The 27,390-nt window shown below is 38.5% G+C and overlaps 1 protein-coding gene across 2 annotated transcripts; it reads right to left on the reverse strand.

Annotated features, from left to right (window-relative positions):
* Positions 1-4,561: 4,561 nt before the first annotated feature.
* Positions 4,562-24,827, reverse strand: thbs2a (thrombospondin 2a). Of its 2 annotated transcripts, XM_044136410.1 has the most exons (23): positions 24,360-24,827; positions 23,846-23,917; positions 23,040-23,593; positions 22,758-22,842; positions 20,431-20,630; positions 19,380-19,520; positions 19,204-19,297; positions 18,695-18,865; positions 16,881-17,057; positions 14,649-14,822; positions 14,204-14,331; positions 13,952-14,104; positions 12,661-12,879; positions 12,462-12,569; positions 11,768-11,927; positions 11,549-11,667; positions 11,231-11,465; positions 9,181-9,408; positions 8,781-9,052; positions 8,526-8,623; positions 8,305-8,444; positions 6,238-6,268; positions 4,562-5,908 (listed from the first exon to the last, which is right to left on the reverse strand). In XM_044136410.1, the coding sequence occupies exons 2-23, from the start codon at positions 23,910-23,912 to the stop codon at positions 5,905-5,907; spliced, it is 3,558 nt and encodes a 1,185-aa protein (XP_043992345.1). In that variant the 5' UTR covers positions 23,913-23,917; positions 24,360-24,827; the 3' UTR covers positions 4,562-5,904. The 2 variants fall into 2 exon arrangements, with proteins under 2 accessions (XP_043992345.1, XP_043992346.1); XM_044136411.1 differs by lacking the exon at positions 6,238-6,268.
* Between the last annotated feature and the right edge of the window lie 2,563 nt (positions 24,828-27,390).

A 27,390-nucleotide genomic window follows, 5' to 3' on the forward strand; every position in this document is an offset into this window, starting at 1 on the left:
ATTTTATTTTAGGAATTTTGTTTTAATTATACGTAGAATTAAAATGATTAATTAAAATAAAAATAAATAAAAAAACATTTAAACTTCTACCAATTCTACCAACATTGAAATTAAAATCTATAATTGATCTCAAAATGTTTTTAATATTAAATTATTTATTAATCAGCATCAATGTGGTCTAATTTCTGGTCATTAACTCATTAAAGCTTCAATAGCTAAAATGCATTGTGACTAATCCTCATGGACTGCTTTGACCTCTCTGTTATTTCAGGTGCAGGTTGTGCGTAACGCAGTGTCTGGCCTCTTGCCGAAGTGTTTACATTTGTCCAGCCCTGTGACACGCTTCCATAAGCCTGTAGGACACAGCACATTTCGGCAGCCATCATTGTGCAGAAAAAAATCCAGGTCAAATCTGCAGTTGAATTTCAGAAGTCCTGTCACACTATTGGATTTTGCACACATGAGCAAAATTGTTGGTACCCGCAAGAGTCACTGAAATAACTTGAAATTGAAAACGGCAATAAATGAAATATTACAGAAAATTAACCCATGCTTTTGAATTGGGTTTTAACCGAATCGTTTAAAAAATTAGCAAATGAAACAGGCCTGGACAAAAATGACAGTGCCTGTAACTTAATATTTTGTTTTCCAACTTTTTGAGATAATCACTGAAATCGAACAATTTCTGTAACTGCCAACAAAGGGCAACTCAGAATAGTCCAGTGTTGTGCTTTTAGCAATTTTTGAGTGTTTTTAGCTTTGCTTTGAGCCATTAACCTGATAAAACACTCATTACCTGGAACTTAGATCAAGCTTACTGACATCAAGCCTTCTCTCCAGAATGTCGTGTTAGTCTTGAAATTTCATCATACCCTGCACAGATTCAAGATTTGAGAAAGATGCAGCAAAGCAGATCCAGAACATAACCTAGCCAGTCTCCAAGAAGCTTTGTGGCTTGTCGAAATGCATTGTGGCAAATTTCAGTCTCCCTTTTCTTTGCTTTGCTTTCCTTCTTGGTTGACTCCCATTGACCTGGGAGGTTGGCTACAATCATGTGGACCTTAAACCTCTGCATAATAGGTGCAACTGTAGTCACAGGAGCACCAAGCAGCCTAATGATGATCTTATAGCCTCTACTTTCAACATCCTTGTCTGTAATTTTCTTTCTCATCTCCTTTGCTTCCTGTGATTCATGTCCAGCGTGGTACACACCACGTTACCAAACAGGTCAGTGACTTATCATGCTTTAAATAAGCAGACTGCACATGTAGCACAGATTCTCACATTAAGCCGTTGTGTGGACAAGATCAAAAAATGGTAACATCAAATACAAAAACGGAATAATCTCACAGCAAGAAAGGAGGTCGAGGAAATTCGAATTATATTTATTCTCCAAAATATGAGCTCTGTATTTGATTTTGTGAATCAGATACATCTGAGTTCAAATATCCTTAGGCAGCAATCTGGATCGTCTGGTTTTATTCTTAACAACGTTACTGCCAGGCAAAGGCTTCACAACCTGATTTAATGTCACACAATTCTCCTGTGCTGCAGGACATCAACTCGCAGCCCAACACCTCTGGCTTTTGGGATATGAGTGTGGCTCCAAAGCCTGGCAAAGCAAAGAAGCATAGATACTTTCCAAATGACGAGAGAAACTCCTGCCTAGGAATAAATGGCTTTCGTTATTTCAACTGACAGACTTACTTATTTCCCAGCACACTCGCCTCCAGCAGGACCTAAGATCCTTTGTTCAGGAACAATGTAAGTTTTCTTTTTTGAAAAAAAGAAAAAAGAAAAAAAGAAACGTTTTGAAACTATAGCATTTTTTATGTGGTCTTTTTCTCTCTTACTTATTATTGTCTGTGACTAATACACATGAACAAAAAACTGGGCAAGCTTTAATTTTTCAACTTCGCTGAGGTCTCTGTCAACGGAATCCACTTACTTGCCTTATATTCTGCATCTTTCTCTGACGCACTTTCAGACTTACCCCAACCAGTTTGCAGGAGGTTTTACGTTGTTTTATAATGCTCCCTGCTAGCTAAATCCTCATCTCAGCAGAAAATGGTGGTTTGCTGTGTTATGCATTGACATCCTCTGGCAGTGCTTTATAAACCACCAAGGAACGTGCTCTGGGCTTGAAACCAGCTGCCCCTGCCAGGGCCATACACCGAGTCTTCGATTTGTGCCATGTTGATGTTTCCAAGAACCTCAACTTAAATGTCTCTGACACAGCTACAAGAACAAAATTTGACTTACGTTTTCTTCCTTAATAACTTTTTCCCCTGTACTTACAAGCATGTTCTTAACCCTTTTACTCTTTGTGAGGCACAACGAGGGAAAATCACACAAACAAATTATTAAAGGAACAATGTAAGCTCAGTTATACATGAAGTCTAAATCAGGGCAACGTCTACTTTATGATAAACTTTTTCAATTGAAAAGGTCATCTTTTCATCGCCATTTGTCAGAAAATCCCAACGAAATGAACACTTTTCGGGATATAGCACTCTAATCTCAAATATTGCTTAGGGGCTCCAGTCAAGCCATTTTTAATTACTGGGTTCCAGGGTCGGACTGGAAAATGGGGTCTACCGAGGATTTCCCTGGTGGGTTGGTGGTTTAGCCCATGGAGGAGCTGTTGTGCTCGTCCCGCAGTCACACAGCACATTGTTGTTCTGCGGTGCCATGATGCCTCAAACTATAATACCAGATCAAATTAATTCTCTTTCCCAGTCAGATCACAGCACACGGCTGGAGGTGTATCTACACTCCAGTAACTTGCCATTATCAGTGTGGAAAAGTGTGTGAATGAGAATTACTGATTTCATTGTAAAGTGTCTTTTAGTGTCCTAATAAAGCACTATATAAGTCTGATGTCATTTCATTTCATATATCCTCTAAAGGCTTATACTTTTCATAAAGTTATCAGGGACTCCTGGGCCACTTTTTCTCCTCAGTCCATTCCTGCTTCCCTCAGACTCTCAGACTAAACTCAACTTCTGGTTCCTGTTGATGCACTGACAGGGATTTTATGCCAGCAGGACCTACAGTGTTAGCCAGACAACTATGGACCTGAGTTTTATACGACTGGTTGAAAAACCCCCACAAACATTACCTATTTTGGTGTGGATGCAGAACCTGAATTACAGACTGTTCATTAATTTGTTGATCTAATGAATCTGGGGGTTTTGCATTCTTTATATGGTGGAAGAAAAACTGCAATGGCTGCTGCAGCTCTGTATGACATGAGGCAGTCTGCAAACTGTGCTCATGAATCCTCCATGTTAAATAGTGAGTAAATGTTAAGTCACTTAAAGTGTTTGAGATAAAGGACACAAACTGATTGTTCACACTCCTTCAGGATTTTCTGGCCCTGAATGAAAATTTATGTTCCCATCATTTACAAGTTGTTCAAGTCCTGGGTAATGGCAGCCATCACACTGCCATTACCATGTCTGACTGTTAGTATGACGCTTTAATAGACATTTAATAGACTTTGCTGTTCTTCTGTTCTGTAATTTCTTGAGATCATACCATAATATGTGAGATTTCTTAATACCATGTTATCAAACAGGTTCTGTTTAAGGTATCGGTTATTTCTGTCCAGTGAAATTGGACAACCTTTAAACAATGATGGTTAATCACAATTAATTTCTGATTTAACATCCTACGGCCAGGTTAATCGGAATTGACTTTTAAATAAAGTTAGTTAAAAAAAACAAAAAACAACTGCTTTTGGTATTTACTAAAGCGGACTTTGTTTGATATTAAAATTTGTTTCAGGACCTGAAGTAACAGAAAAGTAAAGAACAACGGCACCAACACTGATTAAATTAACTCTTGTTTAATTTCTGATGAGGACTGCAATAGTTGGTACCTTTTTTAAAGAGACAAGTGTTTGGGAAAAGATTAGCTGTACAGGTTTCAAAATTAAAATAGTCAGTACTAAAACAAAGAATTGTAAAATAGTAATTAGCTATCATACAAATAAGTAAATTTATCCCTTTTGTATGATACAACCAACCAGATGTTTTGGAAAATTGTTGGGCTTATTGGTCTGCTATTTGTAACATATCTGTTGCGTCTTTTGGAAGAAACTCGTAGGAAAAGGAGAAAACAGGATCATCTCTAAGGATGTTTTAAGCAGTCTGAAAAAACTGCAAAGCAGTTTAAGCTCAGAGGAAGCATCTGACCTGATCTTAATGCACAATACTTTATTGCGTCCGGTCAAACAGTCAAATCTATTTTAGACAAATTTGCAACCCATTCTCACTTATAAATAGACACAGGTTTTGCCAAATTATCCATATTGCCCATTTGCGGCACTAAGTTTTGTTTAATGTTTTTGTGCTGCCAGCCCAATATGACTTATTGGGTCTAAATAAACCAGGAGCAAAATCTCAACACTTTTTTAAGCACACCTCTCATTCATTATATGAGCTAAACAGACATAATCTGGATATTTGAAGAAAGTAGTGTTTTAGGAAAGTGAAACACTTCTTGTTTGTAAAATTATTCATCAGCCAATTTCAATTTTAAGTCATATGTCTAACAAAATGGTATAAAATGGTTTATTTGTAAACAGAACAATCCAAATTTGTAAAAATGTCCATGTAACAACACAGAAATAATAATAATAATAAAAAAAAACATTTACACTTTGCGCATTGCAAATCTCAAGTAAAGGAAGAAGACGGAAAGCAAGCAGGGAAGAACATAAGCAATATACAGAATAATGCCAATCAACTGAGACACTATCATGATCCCAAGCCACACTGGAATCATTTCAGTCAACACTGTAAAGGTCCACATATCCAATGATGATGCTAAAAAACAACATAGGAGTGTAAAACTGCTTGCAACAAAATGTCTCTACAATCTTTCATTTTTAAGACTTAAGCACAAAATGCAATGGCCCTCAGATTGTCAGGTGCATATAAGTGATTTGTTAGGCAACACCAGACTTACCGGGGAACAGGAACTTTAGAAAAAAAACTGTAGCAGCCAGTTTTGATAATTAAACTCATATAGACAGAGATAAACATACATATCACTTTGATGTCTTAAACTGAACAATCACAATTAATATACCTTGTCACCAAGGTATGAAAATGATCATTTCTAAGCAACTTTCAAAAACAATATCTCCGACAGAACTGACAGACACTTAAAAATCTTCAGATATTTATGGTATGCCATCTTGTTTGTGATATTGAACTATATATCAGTGTAAACAAATAAATAAAACTATTTACAAACTAGCACAAAGGCAAAAAGAAAAAAACAGGCTGAGCCTAAATAATTTACAAAAGAAATTATAGTACAGACTTAGTATAAACATCTTTCGCATTGTTGAAATCAATCACTGTAGTTTCCCATTTTAAATTACATTCATCATAAGAAGAATGAGGAGAAATAGTGTTGATTATTGGTTTTAATTAGCTGGTTGGTTTATGTTTTTTCAGACAGAGCTCTGACAGATTACTGACCAACAGCTGAGTAAAAACAAAAGAATATCTGTCAATAGAAATCACTTACATGTCAAAGCGAGAAGGTAAATGCAGGGAATCACAAATAATTGATTCCCTTGTAAGTGATTCTCCATCAAGTGGTCACACAATAAAGATAAAAATGTAGAATAGGTACTTTTTTTTTTGATATTTTGCAGAGGCTTTTTAAGCATGTTTACTATGTTCAGTTTCTTCCCATGAAGGGAAACGTAACATAGGACTTTTAAGGGAAACTGAAATCTGCCATGATGTCATTTCCTGTCAATGTATTAAGGCAAAGGATGGCTGTATGCAAAGTCTTATTTATGTCCAGATGGATTCACTGATGACAGGGTTCAATTGGAAAGCTTCTTGCCTTCGTCCATCTTCTGTATATCATGCAACTCAATTATCTGCAAGAAGATTTGAGAGACAACTATAGTTAGTATTGAGTTCACGGTAAAACCTCCATGGTGAAAAGCGGCAGAATGCAGAAACAACATGTGCGCTGTGGGCATTAGGAAGCGTGTCTTCAGCAATGTGGCTGTGATTGTGAATAAGTGCCGCAGGCTCATTTTCCACAATTTAGCGCTTGGCACTCAGCATAAGATCCTTGGACTGACGCACAAGGCCTTTCACAATGCAGCTGGGGCATTGTGCATGGGCAAGCTGACAAGCAGAAACAGCAGTTTTTTTTTTCTTGCAACAACCACACTTGACACACAAACCCTTTCCCCATTACCTGATGAACACTGTTGGAAACTCCGGTTTATCTGAAGTTTGGAAAACATGTTGATTGTTTACAAAATTTTCTTTGCATGCATGAAACAATAACAGTTCACACAGAGATGAGAAACAATTAGGAATTTAGACTCTGTGAAAAAAAAAAAAAGAGTCCTACTCTTTTGTTGTCCATCTTTAAAAATGAAAGTGGTTTGGCAACAAAAATATTTGACTGGTTTTGCTCATTACACAAGAAAAAAGAAATTGGATGAGCTGATTCTTGTAGCCATTAAAGGAAAGTTTACTCTAATCCTCATTTCAGCTGATGATTGAAGAGTTTCTTTTATACCCATGCCATTTATTAACTCTCAGCCAGCCATTGGTGGATTTACTGGTTTGTTTTGAGTCATTATCACAATGCAGAGTCAAGTTCTGCTTCGGCACAGTTTTTGTTTTTACAAATGGGCTCACACATTTTTTCCTCAAACACCCTCTGACCCAATGTAGAGTTTATAGCTGTGAGTTAGTCAGGTCCTACTCCAGTAAAGCATCTCCAAACAATGATACTTCCAGCTCTGTTCTTCACAGTAGGTATGACCTCTTTATCCTGGAATGTGTCATTTGGTTGTTTCAAAACATGTCCAAATAATTAAGGCTTAGACTCATCTTTACATTATTTCTAAGTCTTAGTGTTCATGTCAAACTTTTGCATTTTTGGAGGCTTCCCTCTAAAGACATCAGGAAGCTCTTTTGAGTTTGACTCTCAATTTAACCGTCACACAGAACCAAGTATCAAATGTGGAAAAGCTTCTTCAAAATGAAGAGTAACCATTTTCTAATGTTCATCGGATGAGATACGCTGAGTTGTCCAGACTTATTTAGCATCAGAAGTTGCATGTTTTTATTAGATTTTATAGCTAACGTTGACATGTATTGTCTCACTTACTTTAATCCCTCAATATTGTTGAAAGTGATTTTAAATATCCACATGTCCAGCTATACAGACCTCAATGCTTTCACACGACTGTTTCTCAGTGTTTACTTCTCTCACTTTTCAAAATAAAGAATAATTAACAACTTTCTGACTCATGTCAGAAAAGGTTAACGTTCCCACAGGCAAGTTCTTAGTGTCCTAATTAAGCATTGGCTGATTAACAGGCTCAAGGGATACAAAAGTTTAATAGCTTCAAAATTTCACAACTGTTTACTCCCTTACAACATTCCATCAGTTTAAAGTTCTTCTAATGAGATGCTGGAAAAATGGTTGAAATGTTCTCCAACTGTACATGTTGCTACTGGCTTATTGAATGCTAGTGCGCCTCTTTTTCTCCCAAACACAAGAAAGCTAATTCAGCCTGCTTTATATCCAATTTAAAAAAAAACCCAAACAAACAAATAAAAGAAAAACAATGATGGTGTGGAAACTAAAGGAAAATCATCCATCATTTTTATAATGCTGTTCAAAACTGCAGCTAAAAAGCTAAGGGCATCATATCTCATCTGAGACTGGCGTCTCCAGCCAAGTAAACAGACCACATAATTAACCAATTATAGAGGTCTGTTGTACTTGTGTTATTCTGTAGAGAGCACCAAGGCAAATTTGGATCATATTTCATACACCAGGTTTTCCAAAGTGACAGCTAAATTGAGGAGTTTTCTTTCTCTTTTTTTTGCACTTAAGTTTGCGTATCAGAATAAAAAATATTTTTTTTGAATTGCTGTGATGAACTTAGCAACAGTCAGAATAAATGGGATTTTTTTATATTTAAATAAAAGCAGTGAGACCATGTTCGACATTTCTATTTTAAATGTGTGTAAATATCCTGATACAGTAAAATTGTTGTAAATTTTATTGAATTTTATCATACCTAATATTCCTAATTATTAATAGAAAAACATTGCGTTATGTTTGACTGTATCTCTCTATGGTTAATTAATGTCAAGTTGCAAACTAGCAATCTAATAAATTAAATAACTAAAAGTCCATAAATTGACAGCCTTTGTTTGTAATTAAGATTTGAGACCCAGATATTTCAAAGCTCGCAAAATGTTTTGTTTGACAAACATGGTTATGGTTCCAACTTACCTCTGCACTCATATTTGAGGTCGGAGAAGAAAACCAACTCTTGGGAGAAGACAAAGAGGCCTAACCTGCCTCCGGCAAATGTTTTATCATAAACTGGTCCTGAGTCAGCCATGATCTGTTTCCCTTCATATACCACAACCCTAAAGAGAACAACAAGCAAATGACATTAATACATTAATATGATATTAAAAGAATACAGGCAGGTAAATAGGTTGACCTACCTTATAAAGCCAGTCTTGGGTCTATGGATGAGATGCCACCGGTAAGCTGTGTAATCCTTCCAACCAATGTTTTTGGGGTCATGCCACAGAGTGCGCACCTATGTAAAATGTTCAACTTTAGAAACAAATTTCACTTTTTGTTGGTTTATCAAAAAATACATTACAATTTGGGCCTATGACCAAGCAAAATATAGAAAAGAACCAAGAGCTGTGACTACATTTGTAAGTCATTACAGCATTTGGACAAGATCCTACCTGTCCGGCAGTGTTCCCCGTATGCCACAGAGCGTTCCTGAGGTTTTCCCCAGTTCCTGTGGTTGAGTTGACAACTTTAAGTGAAACGCCGGAGATGCCAAAGGCTTTGGATGGCTTGTCCTCCCAGTATGTCTGTGTGATCTGCTTCCACATCACTACGTAAAAGCGCCCGCTTGACTGATAGCCGAAGACAAAGCCAGCATAGTCATCATCTCTGTCTGTGTTCACATACATGGTTCCACTGAAGTCCACAGCATTGAACTCATCAAAACCTGCAGGAAGAAAACAGATACAATACATTCTTGGGAGTCTACAGAGTCAAAAGGGTTTCTTTTAGAAAGCAGGGCGTCAGCATGAAAGGCTTGTCTGACGGTAAACATTTTGCATGTCTGCTGCTCACCAACTGCGATGCCTGGATCAGAGTTTGCAGTCTGAACCAGTTCTTTGCCCTGATGCCTGACCACCCAGTTGGGATCGATTTGAGTTGTTCCCTTTGGATCCAAGTGGACCATCTGGAACTTCCTGAAGTCTGTAATGCTAATGGCATTGTTCTCTGGACACACGTCGAGGATATCCGGGATGCTGTCATTGTCAAAGTCGTCTTTGCACGCGTCCCCTCTTCCATCACCTGTTTTGAATGAAGCAATATTTAAAATAACATCAACAAGGGTGACCTACTTTTGAATAGGTTTGAAAAACAGCTGTACGCTGATGTAAGTATCCCAACACTCCCACTACTGAGGAACATTTGCAAGTTAAAATGAAAAATTGATGGAAAAATAATTCCTCCCAGAAAAGGGGGCTTTCAAACCCAGGCCAAGTGTACTAAAGCAAATCCTTTTTTTCTTGTTGTGACAATTTCCACAAGTATTACTAACGTGCAGTCTGATGAATGTTGGAGTTGGACTGTGTGCCGGGAAAGCGGGGATGAAAATAAGCCAGTAGTTAGAAAAGGACCACTATAAGGAAGTAACTAGCTTCCTTTTATCAGCATCTTTGTTACTGTCCTAATGAATTAAAATGGTTCTATCAAATTAACACTATCTGACAAGCTTTACAGAGTGTGAAGACATCCTCTCCAGAGCTTTCCTACTCTGTGGTCTGTTTCCATTTACAGACAGCTGTACAAACTCCAGGTAACCCTGCTTTAAATGGGGCTCTTTGGATTAATCACGAGAAAAACTGAAAGGAAATAAAAACTTCACAACCTGGCATGTACCCCTCTGGCCTGCTAAGCCATGCAGAATGACATCACTCGTGCCGACTAAGTTGTCAACTTTTTCCACAGCCGCTGTACTTCACACCTGCTGCAGGGAAACTAATTGCTGAGCATCAGGGAGAACTCAAAACCTCACTGAGTAGTGAGAACAGATAGTGACTACGTGGAGTTTGGAAGAGCAGGACTAGAAAATACTGGAGCATGCATGTTTAGCTATAGGGTGTACAACCAGATTATAAATAGAAGAAAAACAATGTAGTGTTTAGAGGAGCCATCCATCATGCAAAAAATTATAGTAATAACACTGACCAAATGTATGTTTTAGTTAGAGTTTGCACAGGAAACAGACCAGTTGTGTGAAAACCAGGATGGATCTTTCTTTGGATGCTTCAGTTCTGCAAAACTCAACTTTGTCCTGCTTTGCCGTATGTCAACATAATTAAACATATACTCCAAAATACATTTACTTCCCTTGAATTCATGTGATTTAAAAACGAAAGACGAAATATATTTCTCTGGATTGTTAAAAAAATACAAAAACAACCCACAAAGATATTGTAGAGATCATAAATTAACAATAAAATATTATAAAAAAATATTCTTCAGATTTTTTTAGATTGAGATGAACAAATCTGAATCATGAGGTTGATCACTGACATGTTTTTGTAAACCTTTGACCTGATGATCCAGATTTCAGCCAAATTTATTTTCTAAAGAAGCAAATTAGGTTAGCATTGTTAGAACTATTTAAAAAAAAACAGTTTCTATTTTTCCTGAAAATAGAGTTATGGTGAGGAGACTTTTTTGGAGTATTTGATAGCCAAATATGTAAGGTTTTCCCTCCTCGTAAGCCTTCCTGCTATCTGCTAGAAGTCTTGCTCTCTCTCACTCTTCCACAGCCTGAATGAACTGCTGGTACTCCCTGAGTAATATCCTCAACCTCAAAGGATGTTGCTTTTAATGCAACCACTTTTTATTATAACATATATTTTTATAAGTTTCTAACTGATCAGATAAAGATGAAAATATAATCACCAGTTGATTTCTCAGTCCATATCTATTGTATCTACTGAAATTTTCAATGGAACTGAATAGTGGGAGTAGTGCGATTACAGATGCAATCAAAAGAAACAAGAATTTCCAGGAGTGACCTGCTGAATGAATGTAGCCTTCACACATCTGGAACATGCTTCATCTGGAATGTTAAATAATTTAAAGGCCACATCCTCACCATCAGCATCCTCTTGGTCTGGGTTAGGTGTCAGTCTGCAGTTGTCCTTGTCATCAGCTATGCCATCATTGTCATCATCATAGTCACAGGCGTCTCCTTTTCCATCCTTGTCATGGTCTGCCTGGTTGGCATTGGCCACATAAGGACAGTTGTCCAAATTGTTCTGGTGGCCATCTTCATCAATGTCCTGATTATTATCACACTGGTCTCCAACCAGGTCATTATCCACATCATTCTGTTCAGCAGATACAAATATAGTCATTGATACTTCATATACCTACTGTGTGGTTTCATTCTTTGCAGTGTAGGATATACTACCTGGTCAGGATTATGAAGCAATGGGCAATTGTCACATTGGTCACCAACCCCATCCATGTCTGTATCCTTCTGGTCAGTGTTGTACACATAGGGGCAGTTATCATTTTCATTCTGAATTTCTGTGAGAAAAATTTGCTATTAGAACAAGCAATTTTATTTTAGTGCATGGATTTAATAGTCAGTTGTGCTTCAGTTCAAAAACAAGCATGGTCAGTTTACCATCTCCATCAATGTCCACAGCACAGGCATCGCCTTCACCGTTATGGTCAGTGTCTATTTGTGCAGGGTTGTGTTCATAGGGACAGTTGTCACAGCGGTCACCTACTTCGTCCTTGTCAAAGTCAAATTGGCGGGGATTGTAAAGGAGGGGACAGTTGTCCTGTGCAGGGAAGAGCATGTTTGTTAATATCTTTTTTTTTTGTAAATCTTTTAGCTCTTAATATATATTAATGCTTATTCAGACACAGAACATAGAATGTAAGATAAAAGAACAACCCTCACAAGAGCTGTTTCTGATTTCAAAGGTAACATTACATTGATTTGTCGGAGAGCAGTATCATTTATGCTTATTTTATTTTAATAATCTATTGATTATCCAAATACATTAATTCATTATCTGTTTGAAGTCTTACGCTCTCAAGTTCTTCAGAACCACAGAAATGTCTTGCATTTTATTGAAACTAGATACCATCCACATCACAATGCACTGTGGTTAATTTTAAGTTAAGTGAAGTTTCCCTTTCTTTCACATTTCATTTCGATCGTTGCTCACCTGAGCAGAAATGTGAGGTTGCTGTTTGACAAAAATAAACTACTGGGTTCTGCCAATTATAATCCAAATTATCATGAGTCCTCTGAAGTTTTTTGTGATAATAATTGTTAGAAATAGTAAAAGTTTAGAAAATTCTCATACTCGTTCGTCCATAATTCCATCATTGTCATCATCCTTGTCGCAAGCGTCTCCTTGTCCATCCTTGTCAAAGTCTTCTTGTCCAGAGTTTGGTAGGTTAGGGCAGTTATCCTGAAATGGTTACAAGAAGTTCACAATATTCATCAGCTGAGTTTTGTGTCACAGCATGGAGGGCAACTTCCAAACCAGTCACTCAAAATACCTTTTTGCAGTGATATGTACTATTGGCACTGCAGACCAGGTTTTGATTGGGCCATCCATCTAGGTCTGAGTCCTCTCCACATAGAAAGCCATCTCCAGCGTAGCCAGTGCGACACTCACATTTGTACATCGGGTCACTGAAGTGGCTGATGTATATACATTCAGCATATTTGTGACAGTTGTGGGTCTTTTCTTTACATGGGTTTTCTGGCTCACATACCTAAAAAAACACAAACAAACAAGAAGTGGAGCAGTTTCATGAATACAGATGTTCAAGTTTCTTGACAACAGTTTCTTGAGTGGCCTGCACTGAAAGGATTCAACTAAATTAATCAGATTAAATTTCTGTAATCACTGTTGTTCATAAGCAACAACCCGAAGCAGGGTTCGCTTCTAGGTACAATTGATTTTATGAGATCCTTTTGGATTGCATCTCATGTTAGCAAGTACTGTTGCCTAATACAGCACACAGGTACACCACATTACCAGGTTATGAACTTTCATCCATTTTAGATTTCACACAGTGAGTGTACCGAGGCCAAACTAACAGCATGATCCAGGTTTTAAACACATATGGGCAATGAAACATTTTTATTCCCAATGATAAGACGGCTTTCAAAATGAGTTCATTTGGAAATAAGTCAATGTGAAATCAGACAAGCATCTGCTGAGCATAAAGAACATTACAATGGGAAATAAAACATGACTGATGTTAAGAGGATCTTAATTTTTATTTTTTATTTCTTAGTTTCCCATAAATTTTGGGGTCAAAACAGCAAAACCAGCAGTGTCCCAGTGGAGTGTGTTATATATGGAATGTCCCAATACCTATTCTAGAGATAAAATGTAACAGCTGTGACTTTGTTTTTATAATATCAAACTCAAAAACAATTATAAGAACTGGGTCAGTCTGTTTCTGATCTTACCAGAACAAGAGAGGTATGACATATGCTTATTGTTAGGAGTTACTCCAATCTACTTCATCTTCTCCTCTATCCTCAATATTCTACTGGTGCTGATTTATTTATTTATTTTTGGAAAGTTAAGTCATATTCATGTATAATTGCTGCTTTAGTCATCACTAGCATTACCAGGGATTTCGACCTCCTCTGGGCTCCAATGGTAGAAATGTCAAATGACCCTTCTCTGGTAATTATATTTGGATCCAACACCAAAATACCAGGGATCTGCTTCTGGAAATCCATTCCTTCTCTTGTTTCACTTCTTTGAGGCTATCTATTGTCCTAACAGAGATCAGTTAAAGACACTGACTGAGTGCAACAAAAACTCACTTGTTTGTTTTTCCTGGCTGCCTCAACACCCATTCCAAAGGGCTGTGTGCCTTTGTAGCGCTTTGGGCAGGGCAGACAGTGGAAACCCGGGTCAGTGTTGATGCAGCGCTGTGTTCCACCCACTTTGTAACAAACATCAGACACCATGTCACACTAGAAAGGTAAAAAATACATTGGCAAAATGAAAAAAAGAACTCAAATAAAGGAATTATAGAAACCCATTGAGTACTAAAGAGGGTCTGTGGGTTTTACCTCATTAATGTCTTCGCAATGAGTACCATTTCCACGAAAACCAGCAGGACAGGGGCCGCATTCCCAGGAGCCGTCTGCTGAGCTGCTGCAGTCAACCCCTCCAAAGCAAGGGTTGGACAGGCATCCATCTGTCAGGGAAAAGAGATGGGTGGAAACAAACGCAGCACAATGTGACATTTTGAAAATAAATCTCCAAACATATGTCTTTTGTCTTTTTTGTAGTAGTCATAACAGACTTTGTTAATAATTCCTGGCAGTTTGGTAGTATCTTTGTGACACCACCTGAATTTCTAGTCACCACATAGTTCTAATAAATCAAATGCCATATCTCCAGCAAAGTGAGACAGTTTTGCTTAAACCAAAGTTATGATCTGAAGAAATTTTCTGTTGTTTGCAAACCTGAAACCTGTTATGGTAATTGAAAAAAATGCTACGTTGAACTCACCGACAGGGCAGTCTTCCTTGTTGCAGCTGTCGCTGTCGGTAGCCTCTCCAATGCACTTCTTGCCGCCATACTGAGGATGAGGACTGTTGCACTCACGGGAACGACTTTTGATTCCTCCTCCACATGTTGCAGAACAAGTTGCCCAAGGAGACCACGGTCCCCAGCCCCCATCAACTACAAGGGAAAATAAATCACAGATTAGATTTACAGTGCTTAGAAAAGCTGCAAACACTCATTTCCCCTCTTCTAAAGCATTACAATAGATTTTGTCTACACCATATAAAAATACAATTATTATATTGCTCCCTTTATTCAGATACCCAAAATTAGGATTTTATTCTCTAATTTAATATCAGATTATTTGTTATTTTTAAGTAAAACTGAGCCACCTATATTAGTTTTGTACAACTATTTTACAGTCATGTTAGAGATTATTTCTCCCTCTTTAGTTCTGAGGATTTCCACATCAATCCATTAATCTTTACCAAGCTTTTAAAAACTAACCTCAACCTTCATAGAAGGAGTGACACATGTCTTTAATTATTTTTTTACATAGTAATAAATAAGCCATAAAGCATTTGCAGTGGGTAAAAAAAACCAACAATTTGATTATGACGCCACTTTCACACTGTTAAATTTGTTAATAGGACACGGAAAGCAAAGCTTAAAGAACACGGGACGGCGGAGTCCCAGAGCAAAATTCCATGAAAGAGGCGTACAGAGCCTCTTGTTGGAAGCGAATGACTGAGGGTCATTGCACTTAACACAAGCCCTGCAAATTCTAGACACTAACAGGTACCATAGAATTGCACAAAAATCCGTAAGGGATGGCGGAGTCCCTGTTCGAAATTCTGTGAAAGAGTTGTACGGAGCCTGGTGCTGGAAGCCCTTAGGAAGGCTGTTTACACCGTTTTAAACTGTGTGATTGTGAGCGTGAGTGGGAATAAAAATAGCAATAGGTATTTTGTTCCACATAATACAGTAGGTGTATGATAGGTAAACCTTTTATGGAGGCAAACTCGACTAAAATCCAACCTGTTTAGGATTGTACTTAAAACGTAATCAATTACAAATTTACTGATGGAACGTGACTCATTGTTGTGTTTTGATTATTGATTCTATGTTGCATTGTGTTTTTGTGTTTGATTTGATGTAAAGTACTTTGAAATGCCTTGCTGCTGAAATGTGCTATACAAATAAAATTTGATTGATTGATTTTCTGCTCACCCATAAATAGCTTGAATTCATAGCAGAAATAAAAAAAGGTTGATAATTACTCAATTAAGAAAGCACTTTTAGCACTAATAAAACAGATCACTAAAACCAAGCTTCATAGGCAAAAGCACAGCAGTGGCAGCATCGTGCTGTGGTAACACATTGACCTTGGTCAAAATCAAATCAGTTATGGATATTATTAAATACATGAAAGTTCTTTAGGTGAAGCTGTTTTAGTTCTCCACATACCTTAGATTGGGACAGAGATTTGTCTTTCAACATGCCAGTGCACCCAGGCATACTGCTAAAGCAACAGCCTTAAGGAAAATATTTTAAGTTCCTGGAATGGCCCAGACCACAGGCTGAAGAAAAATTTGAGGTATGATTTAAAAATTACTGCACAGCAGCTGCACCTATCGAGCTTGATGAAGATAAAGCACCTGTGCCTTTATAAATGAGCAGAAATCCCAGTGACAAGATCTGCCAAATTTATAGTCATACTGATCTCTAACAGACTTCCAGCTATAATTGCTGCAGGAGTTGACTCTAAAAAGTATTACCTAAGTAAATTTAATGATATACAATAATTTTCTGTTTATCAGTATTTTTGTTAAAAGCAAATAACGTGTTGCAAGGGTAACTTCGACATTTGTTTTTTATTTTGGTAGAGTAAATGATACAAAGCCCATTAAAACCCCTGTGTAACAAATTTTACGAGCGCTGTGAATTTTCTAGAACTCTGCCTTTTATCACTTAATCATTTTCTAATCCTTTTTCCTTTTTAAACAAACAACTTTGCAGAAACAGAAATACGGACCCTGACGCTACAAAAGAAAACAAACTGAGCTTATTTTGCTCAACGCTTCCTGACAGACTGACAGGAGCTCAGTCCAGAGCACATGGGGAATGTCGCCCTGAGGGAAGCCAAGGACTGAATGTTGGACATGTGAACACAGCAGACATTTCTAACAAAGATGCTTCTTTTAGAGAAATCATTTCTTTAACTAAGATACTCACTCGGACAAGGTTTGGCAGTGCAGCTCTGAGTCTCTCTCCCGCTCCCTTCGCAGTCTTTCCCACCCAGCTGTGGTACAGGAGCGTTGCAGTGCCGTATTCTGGTGATCTGCCCTTCTCCACAGGTCACCGAGCAAGACGACCAAGGCGACCACAAACTCCAACCCCCATCCTGGCGAACTGGGGATAGAGAGGAACACCTATCATGCGGACGTCACCGCAACAAATATATTCTATGTTGCCTTTTAGATTTCCACCCACGTTTAGCTGTAACCAGTAAACATTGTGTGATAGTGGGAAAAAGCTGCCCACTTTGAAATGCGATGTTTACACCACTATTTATGTTATCATAGTCAAACTCCTCTTCTTGTGGTTTTTCTGTTTTAGTGCCTCACATACATCCTGGGTAAAGGTAGCTCAAAGCAATCACAGATGATGGTCCAATAACCAATCAAATCCCATATTCAGAACTGTGGCCTATACTAAAAACCAAGCTGTGAAAAATATCTGCTTCTACAAAAAAGAAAAAAAATGGTTGCATCTAAGGGTTTTATATAAGCATAGGTGACATAAAAAGCTGTTTTAATAATGATTAATTCATTTATTGTGTGCAAAAAGCTACCCAAACAAATCCAACTTCTTTGCAGAACTGTCTTAATTCACTAATGTGCTAGAGAATTTTCCAGCATGACTGAACTCTCTTAAGTCAGGATTTTGATTTGGCGACTTCAAATCCTTAATTCTGATTTTTTTTTTTTTTTTTTTTTTGAGCCCTTCAGATAAGCCCTTCACAAAAGATTAATCCTGGGTAATGTGCTCCACATCAATGTCCAGTTGTGTAAACAAGAATGTTTGAGCATCATCTGATGCTCAACCATCGGTTCCAACAATCGTTTGTCTTTTATCAAAACAAAGAAAAAGGATCACTTCTGTATGAGTAATCAAAGCATTCATGGAGTAATTTTAGTAAACTAGCCACTCGTGGGAAGGGCCACCACTGTTTCAAGTTTTCTTCTGTTCTCCACAATGGCTCTCAGTGTCCCAATGCCTTAGAAATTGTCGTGTACATGTCAATGAGGTTTATTTCTCAACTTTTCTTAATTTTTTCTTTTTTTATGTCAAGCATTCTTGATTCCACAACTGTGTCTGGTTTCCAGAAAATTGAATAAATCACATTAAATTATTGATTTAGACAGGGGCACTGGCCTGGATAGCTTTCTTCCCTTAATAAATGCCACCATCATTTGAAAATCATTTTTATATCTGCTCAAGTTTTCTTTGTGTGATATTAACAATGATTTGGTTATCTGAACATGTCAAATGAAAAAAAACAAAAGCGAAATAACAAAAGAAACCTTTAAGGAAGCATTACACAAAGAACATCCCAGTAAAAGAATCCCATATTTTTTTTATATTTTTGCATGGGAGCCAGTGGTGAGTAATTGCACAGTGGAACACCCTCTTTGCCAATGATTTATTTGGAATTAGTTTTGACAGGGCACACCCTTCAACTCAACGATAAGATCCAGTTCCTCACTCACACTCAGACATATTGTAACAGATCCAAACTTAGGAAGACGAAAGCTCAGCATTTTGCCCTATGAAAAATTTTGTCTCATCTCATAAATAAGCTGAGATGACTTTTTATGCAGCTCCATTATGTTCTCACCTCCCCACATGTCATGCAAATGTTTTGTTTTCGATTAGTCAAAGTGGTAATGGAGCACAGATAATTTAACACAGAGTAATATCACATTGCAAAGGCAGCCACTTCTGGATGAGGGCAATTTGGAGAAAAAATGAGTCAAGCTACTTACCGCGGCTGTCACATTTTCCCAAGCTGCACTTTCGAGTCTGGATAGATGGTCCGGTGCAGGGGTTACTGGTGGCATCACATGAGCGACCCCTCTGTTGAGTTCCTATCCCACAAGTGACCGTGCATTCTGTCCACTCCGACCAGGGTGACCAGCCGTCTTCACTGTCTTTAGCTGGAAAAATTCACATCTGCTTATTGTGTTTTATTTTTTTATTTTTTGCACTTTAGTACTGGAAAAAGATCATAACTTCTTGCTTTCATTCTTTATGTCACTCTGTTTATCGAATGACTTCATCTGAAGAACCCACAGAAGCCATTCTTAGTGTCAATAAATACGTGGTTTACTCCCTCAGACAAACTGGCTGCAAGAGTCCGGCGCTATTAAAGCTTAACATGGACGGAATATTGTTTTTTATGGCACATGGCAGCATTAGTTAAGAAGAAAGAACATGGAGCAGACAACAGGTTGTGTTCATGTTTGCAACAACAGAGTTTGTGTGATCTACTTACGCATGCAGACGGGGCAGCATTCTCCATCTATTAAAGAAGGGCTGGCACAGGCCACTGGAGGGCATGTAATTTGGTGGCACACTATCTTGGACTCCTGGAATTAGCAGATCAGGGAGTTTATCGAGTTTGCAGACTTCAGCAGTAAATGTGTACTGTTCCACGTGAACTGGAATTACCTGGCATTTACATTTAGTGCAGCTGTCCACTACCCAATCTTCCTTGTCCTCAAACAAGCGGCCATCCTGCCAGCACATGTTTTTCTCTTTAGTGTCCTTCATTCTCCCAAGGGCCTCCTTCATGACTGTATTCTCCTCTGTCTGAACACATACCAGCAGATTTGCAGTCAAGGACATCAGTCACATCAGTTAAGACACGCTCATTATATAAAGGTGCATCTGGCTGTTGTAGGTATGAAGATCAAATACAGACAAAATGATTATGTTAGGAACACATGTTAGGGTAAATCAGGGAGTATGAGAAAGATCAGTCATCCAGCTGAGCGGTTACTGTTATAACACCAGACTTCTTTTTTTTTTTCTTGCTTCTGAGTTAACACAGCAGTAAAACCTCCTGCTTTCTTTTGCACAATGCAACCTCCAACCCACTTGGAGACCAGGGGATCTGTGGCTGGACTCCTTCAAACTTCGGGAACTGTCAGCCGATTAACTGCTGCCAAAGATTTGAGTGTTTCACTGTGCAAGCTTCCTCTTGAATCGGGAAACAGCAGTGTGCAGCACTAGAGTGTAAGACACCACTCGATCTGGAAGAGCCTCAGGGACCCTTCCCATACCAACCACTTTTTTTCCCTAAGGTTCATGCCCACAGTCTCTTATTGCTGGGAGGCTCCCAAAGGAAACGCAAAAGCTGTTTAAACAAAGTTAGACATTAGACTGGACCGAGCCACTGCCAGGGGAACACTTCCTATGTCCACATGTAGCATGTCATAAAATCTGCCTGACTCATGCTGCCACAGATATCAGAAGTCAAACGGGTTCAGTTATCACAGACTGCTCTATAAACAGTCCTGTGGCTTTGTGCTGTTTACTTTCAAACAAAAATAGGTTACCCAGTAACCCAATTTAAATGTCTTACTTTATGTATGCCACAATAAAGACTAGTGGACAGCTGCTCTTGTTTGTTTCTTACAAACGTGTAATTTGAATTAATCAGAACAGTTTTGGAAGCAAACAAAAGAATGTTCTTGGTCCAATCAGTTTTACAACTTACCACTTTCTGCAAACCGTCAATGAGATTACTGACAACCACACGCAGACCTTTCAGCTCTTGGAACATGGTGCTAAGTTCCTCACAGGATCGTTCACACATATCTGCACCCAGGTCGTCTGTCTTTGGACCTATGATGTTTGTGGTGATGGAGGGGCTTACATCCACAATCTCTGCACTCTCTCTCAAGCCGTTGTCATCGTCTAAAAGAGAGAGGCAGAAGAGATGTAAGCCGCTGCAAGTTGGCGATGGGAAACGCATTTGAGATCATTGTTGAAACATGAGGTTTATGATCTGCAGACAATGTGATTTCCTGTTTTGTAGAAGCAGGCCAAAAGCAGGTTTTAGCGCATTAAGCTACTGTGATGCTTAATGCGCTAAAACCAGATGTGCAGTTTGTAGCCATGTTTGATTTAAACAAAAATTAGCTTTATGAATATTTATGATTTCTAGCAACAGTGTTGGAGAGTACAAGGTCCTGCTTCACGAGACCTCTGACCTCTCCAACAAATTTACTTGAATTTTGTCAGATAATCTTAGTTAAGTCAGTGGAAATCTCTCAGTTACAGCTACTAGTACCTAATCCTTCAGTCCTTCTAGCTACTGGCCAATTTAAAGGGCAAAATGAGGCTAACTGCCAAGTTTCTTTTGCACCGTTAACACATCTGCAGCAGGAAACCCAGCCAAGCATAACATGTCTACCAGCTGGGAATTTTGCACAGACAGGTCACAGGACAAGGAGGCAGAAATACAAGTCCACACAGCAGGAAAGGACATCGTTTCTGGGAGGAGTTTGCAGTGAACCTTATAACATAATAGTTACCTGCTTTCCCTTACAGTTTACACCTCCATTTCCCTCAGTTTGCCTATCTAAACTCGAAAGTTTAATTATATCACAGCAGAGTTTGCGAATGCGTAATTTCCAGAATAAACAAGACGGATATCAAAAAGCTCTATGGAACGCCTGTCAACCTGCCAACACACAAGCACGTATCTGCTTGGATCTGGCGATGTAAATTGGTGAAGATTAACAGCAGATCGGGGACTCTAAATCAAAAAGTCATTCGACTTGCCCAGTGATGTCCCACAATGTTTTATTTCCTCCCCAGTCTGCTGGATCCATTTAAATTTCAGGAGGGCTTGTCTGTGAAAGCGTTTATGCATTCTCCCCTCTCCCTGATTGACATGGTGTGCTTTTTCAAAGCATAGCAAGGAAAGAATTCAACAGAGAGCGAAATGAGGGAGCTAATTTTAATGCTACTCATTAATGTCCGGTGTGTTGGCTTTTATGAGAGTGGTTTGTGTGGGTTTATGGGTGTCGTTTTGCATTAAACTCTCTGCCAGGGTGGAAGCTTGACTGGCACCAGTAAGTGTGCAGAAGATTTAAACGCCTTGGTGACATTTGTTAAACAAATAAACTCTTTTAAGCTGGAATTTAACACTTCTTGTGGCAACACATATGCAACAACCACTGGAACAGAGGACATTACTACTCAATGCATGTGGACCCACTTTGCAATAACGCACCAAAGTATCAACTTCCGGACCTGGAAACCTTGCAGTGTGTTGTAAAAGGTACCTGTGCTTCAATTTGCTCCGTCTGTAGCTCCATAGCTGGTACTTTTGTGAGTCCTGCTAAAGATCATGAGGTCCTTATTTTAAATTGGGCCAAGCTTCAGCTGAGAAAAGCAACCAAAGCAGCCAGTTTATGATCTCACCACGAATGCGTGCGGGTGTGTGGGTGTGTGTGTGTGAGCGGGTGGGCGTGTGCGTGTGTGTATTTGTGTGCGTGCGAGCAGCTGGAAGCTCTGTGATCTGCAGTGTTGCCTTCACTTTCCCTCTTTTCTATTTTCTTTCCCAGGATATTATTCCAAGTCCACTGCCAATGGAAATAAATGTAAGCATCTGCATCTCTTTTTGTTCACCGCTCGACCTCGAGCCACCGCGTCGGCACCGCTGTTTCCACAAGCAACGGTGGGAGATCTTCACCACGTATCTGCGAGCCTCTTTTTGACCTATATGAAACTCCTTAGATTCATACAGTAGGGGTAAACTGGTTGCTGCGGTGAATATTTAACAAAATGTACAGATATCACATGTAAGGGTGGTGGTATGGAAGAGAGTTGCATGAGAAGGACTCTCCAAAGCACATCTGCAAGGGATCAGCCTCAAAACACTTTGCAGTTCTGATAAATTTGAACTGAAAATTTGATTCACGTTTTGGATTGAGTAAGATCATGAAAGATCTCAACTTCCACAGAATGCCAGGAACCTTTAGATAAATACTATGAGGCTTTCTTCCTTTTTCAAAATAAACATTTGTCACTCACCTAGTCTTGTGACTTCACAATCTCTACTACGGAGGACGTCTTCCACTGATGTATCAAAGATGAAGCGCACATTTTGAATGAGGCCCTGATAGACAAAAAAACAACTTCTGGTTAATACCTTTATTGAATCTTTTGGTGGAAGAACTCTTTCTAAAGGTATAATAAGTTTTTACCAATTCTGATCACAACTTTTTATTATTGACCCTCTTCTTTTCAACACCGGAATTATTTCTCATGCAAGAAGACCATAATTCTGATCTTAGAAGACTCTCTCCATCTTACCCTGAAGTGGTTCTCACGAATTGATCCCTTTGCCACATACATTCGGCTCCCATCGGCCTGAAGGCGTTCATAGAAGGGCTCATCCAGGATGAAGCTGTCAATCAAGCTGCAGCCCACAAACAGGTTTGCATTTTCCCCATGAATGTGAAGTGTGATGTTCTTCCACTGCGAGTCGGCCAGGTCCACATCCTCGAATGAGACCACGTTCTGCGAACCGTCCACCCAGTATACCAGGTCCAGGGTGTTGGCCCGTCCGTTGGAGACGATCTCAAACTGCCGCCGGCCGTCGGGGCCCTCCAGGCCGATCAGGGTGCCCCTCGAGGAGCGATCCTGCCGGATGCTGGCGATGAACACAAAGCCCTCGTTGTTCTGGATCTGCTGTAGTATTTGTTTCAGTATGGGGTCACTGACTGGGGGCAGGTGGTCAAAGCGGATGAAGCGGTAGGCAGGTAGATCGGAGTATTGGCCCCGGAACTGTTTGGCCCCCAGAGTCTTGCGTGTAATGTGGCTGATTTCAAACAGGTCAAATGATGTTTCATCTTCCTGCTCTCCATCTTGAAATCAGTCAAGGAAGGGATGAAAATAGGAAATCAAATTACTATTGTGGATTAATGAAGGTCCATAAAGTTTTTTAAATTTACAACTACGGATTCTAATCAAAACCAGCAAACCTGAATAACTAATCGTTATCACAAGCTTAAACTCATTTCAAAAGGAAGCAAAGTCTACTTAGTATTAATTTTATACATAATTAAATCAGTGTGTATAACTTAAAATAAATAGATGATTCATAAAGATCTACTTACCTTGGGGTGTTACTTGATGGAATGTGGATATGAACAATAAGAAGAGGAGACTTCTCCTGAGTATCATATTTCCTTCATAAAACAAAGATATTTTATTAGCTTTTGCTGTGATTACTTAGTCCAACATTCAGTTTGATGTTGACTCAATATTTTATCTCTTTGTCAGCTTTTCTGGTAAGAAATTATACGGTATGCTGCAGTAGATGGAAGATTTCAAAAATCTATGAAAATAAAATTACATCTAATATAATTTTAAAATATTGATGTCCTCTTCTCCATTAGATATAAAAGAAAGGTTGACATATAACCGCACAATATGGATAATTGTGCGGTTATATTCCAAATATATTCCAGCGTACTTGAACTGTACAGTTGTCTGGAATTCATTTTCATTACTAAAAAGCATCAAAAGTTGGCTTTTCAGGTGTTCTTTTTTTAGTTGTTTTTTTTTTTTTATTAAAACATCAATCCAACCATAGATTAAAGATAAATCCGTTCATGAAGCTCAACTTACCTGGTGAATTCAATTTTTTATTTTTTTAGTTTTTTTTTTTTTTTCAAACGCGGAACTTTATCCACCGGCAAAACAAAAGCCGAATCGCTAAAACTGAAACGGAAGCAGCTTATTTTATAGTTAGAACCCAAGACGAAATTAATGAGATGCGGTATTTCCTGCAAACTCCGTGCGTAAAATAAAGTCCAAGTCCACCTTGTTCCGCTACATCCAGTCTGGAGGAGTCGAGGCACGGCAGTAACTGGGGCTCCCGCTCCTCTCTCTCTCCTCTTATATTTAGAGGCTTGCAGGAGAGCCCGTCTGTCACCGTCTCTCCAGGATGAACGGTTTGCGGTGGGTTGTCATGAGACAGTTACATAAAAGAAATCTTCCGATAGCTATTGCGTAAAGATCTTATCCGCACTCGAAGGGCCTGAATGTTGGACACGTGGCCCCTCCCCTGATGTCTTCCACCTTGATGCCCAGCTGGCTCCCTCCCTGCGAAGCCCTCATTCCCACTGTGCTGGCAGCTGAGTCACCATCTCCGAAAGGAGCTCACTTAAAAATAAACAGAGAAGCAGATTGGATTTTATGTACATCGCTAAAACAGCGCCAGAAACAGTAGGCTATTTCCGCCCCATAGGCTAATGCTGTTTTTCTTCTTCTTTTCCTTCCTTTTTTATCACACGTGCTTCATATCTTTGAACATATTTTATTGGCATTAAAATATAAACCGAGTTCTTTTAATTAGGAGGAAAAATCGATCCAAACCTTGGAGTTGAAGGTTTAACGTCATCTCAGCGCCTCAATTGGATTTAAGTGCGCACTTTGCCAATGACTGTTACTCATCTCTTCTTGAATTTCATTAGATTTAGGCATGTGTTTCGTTTTAGAAATCTTTTAGCTTTCTTCGTGTCATCAGACAGGTTCTCTTACATGATTATGCAAGTGCCAGTAATGACAGTAATCAAGCTTGGGTGTGATTAGTGAAACTGAGCTCAGGTTACCAAAAGAAAACTGGCTTGATTACAATTGAAGATTTAAGAGCATTATTATGTATTACTCAAGAACAAAATGCCTTTTATAGAACAATCAAGTAACTATATGCTACATTCAGTTGTTATAAAAATGCTATTTGTACAAAATATGACTTAAGAGAATTTTTATTTTGTAATTTAAGGCCTTGACATTGGGCCTCTGTTTCTAAAAAAACTGCTCTATTTGACACTCAGGAAGTCAATGTCACTCCTTTACTAACCCTTTAACAATGCTTTTACCAGTGTAAAAGCAGATGCTGAGCTTATTATATGAATACTATTTCATATAATGCATTCATATATATGAATGCTAATTCAAATAATGCTATGAATGCATTATGAATGCTAATTGTTTGCAGTTAGGCTTTCTAAAGGTTTAGGAGTGTTTTAGACCATTTTGAAGACAAGCATTTGTGAGGTCAAACACTAATGTTGCCCTGGTTTGTAGATTCAGGAAATCAACTTATTCAAAACCAAACTTGTCAAATCATGTCTTAACAGACCTTGATTTGTGCACTGGTGTATAGTCATGTTGGGACTGAACTGAATAGTTTATCTACAAACTATTTCCATGGAGACAGGACCTTGACAGTATTGGTATGCAAAATAATTATGAGTTTCTTTCACTGGAACTAAGAGGCCAAATCCAACTACATTTGACACAACACAGTCAGGCAAATCCGTCTTAAATTGACACTATGGAAGTTAACTGCATTGAAACCATTGTACAACTGTAAATACTAACTACTTCTATTGTCCTTACTTTATAATTATTATTATTACTTATTAGAGCTACTGGATTGATTATTTTCATGTCTTTTACCTGGGTTCATAAAAGCAGACCAACAAAATGCTTTCAACCAGAAGATGAGAAATATTTTTGGGAATAAAAATGAAATTTGGCTATTTCTAATATCACAATAACTACTTAACTTGTTCTGTACAATGTCAGGTGAATGTCACATCATATGACTCCAGAATCCGTTTCTGTTTTAATTTTGTTTCCAGCGCTATGTGTCATTATGTGTCTTGTGTTTACTTTCAGTTCTATTTATATGTCTTGTGCCCTCTGTTCAGTTTGCTTTGTATTTTCCTCCATCACCTGTTTCATATTTATTGTTGTCACCTGTTTCATATTTATGGTTGTCTCACCTGCATCCATTTAGTCATAATTTCTTTAAAGGTAGTCCTGCTTTCACTGAACTCATTGTCAGTTTTTTGGTCTTTCCTTTGGTATTGGCCTGTGCTTTCCTCCTTGTCTCCCCTCAGTTTGCTTGAACTTTCGTTGTATTAGGATTCCATCTGCAATCCAAAGTTTACGATGAACTTTTTTTTTTTTTTTTTGCTGACTTCTTCCACATTGTTCTCTGTATCTGGACTTGTGTTTCTGGTCAATTAAAAAAGAGCAAATGTTCTGTGGTTTACAAGGTTTTTAATCTCTGAAAAAGAAGTTGAATTGCACTTGAACAAAAACGGTTGAAACAAAAATGCTTTTTTGTTTGTAAACAGTTAAGTCTGCCTACCCATTGTAGCCAGTGTTACTTTGCTTGGATGAAGTAACTTCAGTGATACATGTCTCTTGTAGTTATCGGTCAGTGTCTGATGGTTTGTGGATAGTTTTCTGATGTCCTCATGTTTTGTCTGTCGGTTGGTGGAGGAGTTTCTTGCATTTCTAAGGACTTTCAGTTTCCTCACTCTGAGCCATTTCTTGGTGGGTTTGCTGGTGGGTTTTGTGTCGTTGTCATGTTGCAGGGTCTGTTCCAGCTTTAGGTATTTTACAGATGTTCTCACATTTTCCTCAAGCATTATTTTTCTGCATTTCTGTTCTGCACATTTGCATAGTCTTTGGAGTATGAGGTGCTGTTTGAATGTCAAGAACAGCTCCTACAATGCTAGTTTCGCAATGGGATGTTTCTAAAAAAAAAAAAAAAAAAAAAAGCTGAATGAGACAAGATGCTCTGCGTGTCCAGATCCACAATGTACTGGCAGCATTGCTAAGCAGAAAATGGTGGATC

This window comes from Gambusia affinis, linkage group LG13 (genome assembly GCF_019740435.1).
Source record: "Gambusia affinis linkage group LG13, SWU_Gaff_1.0, whole genome shotgun sequence".
Classification (NCBI taxonomy): Eukaryota; Metazoa; Chordata; class Actinopteri; order Cyprinodontiformes; family Poeciliidae; genus Gambusia; species Gambusia affinis.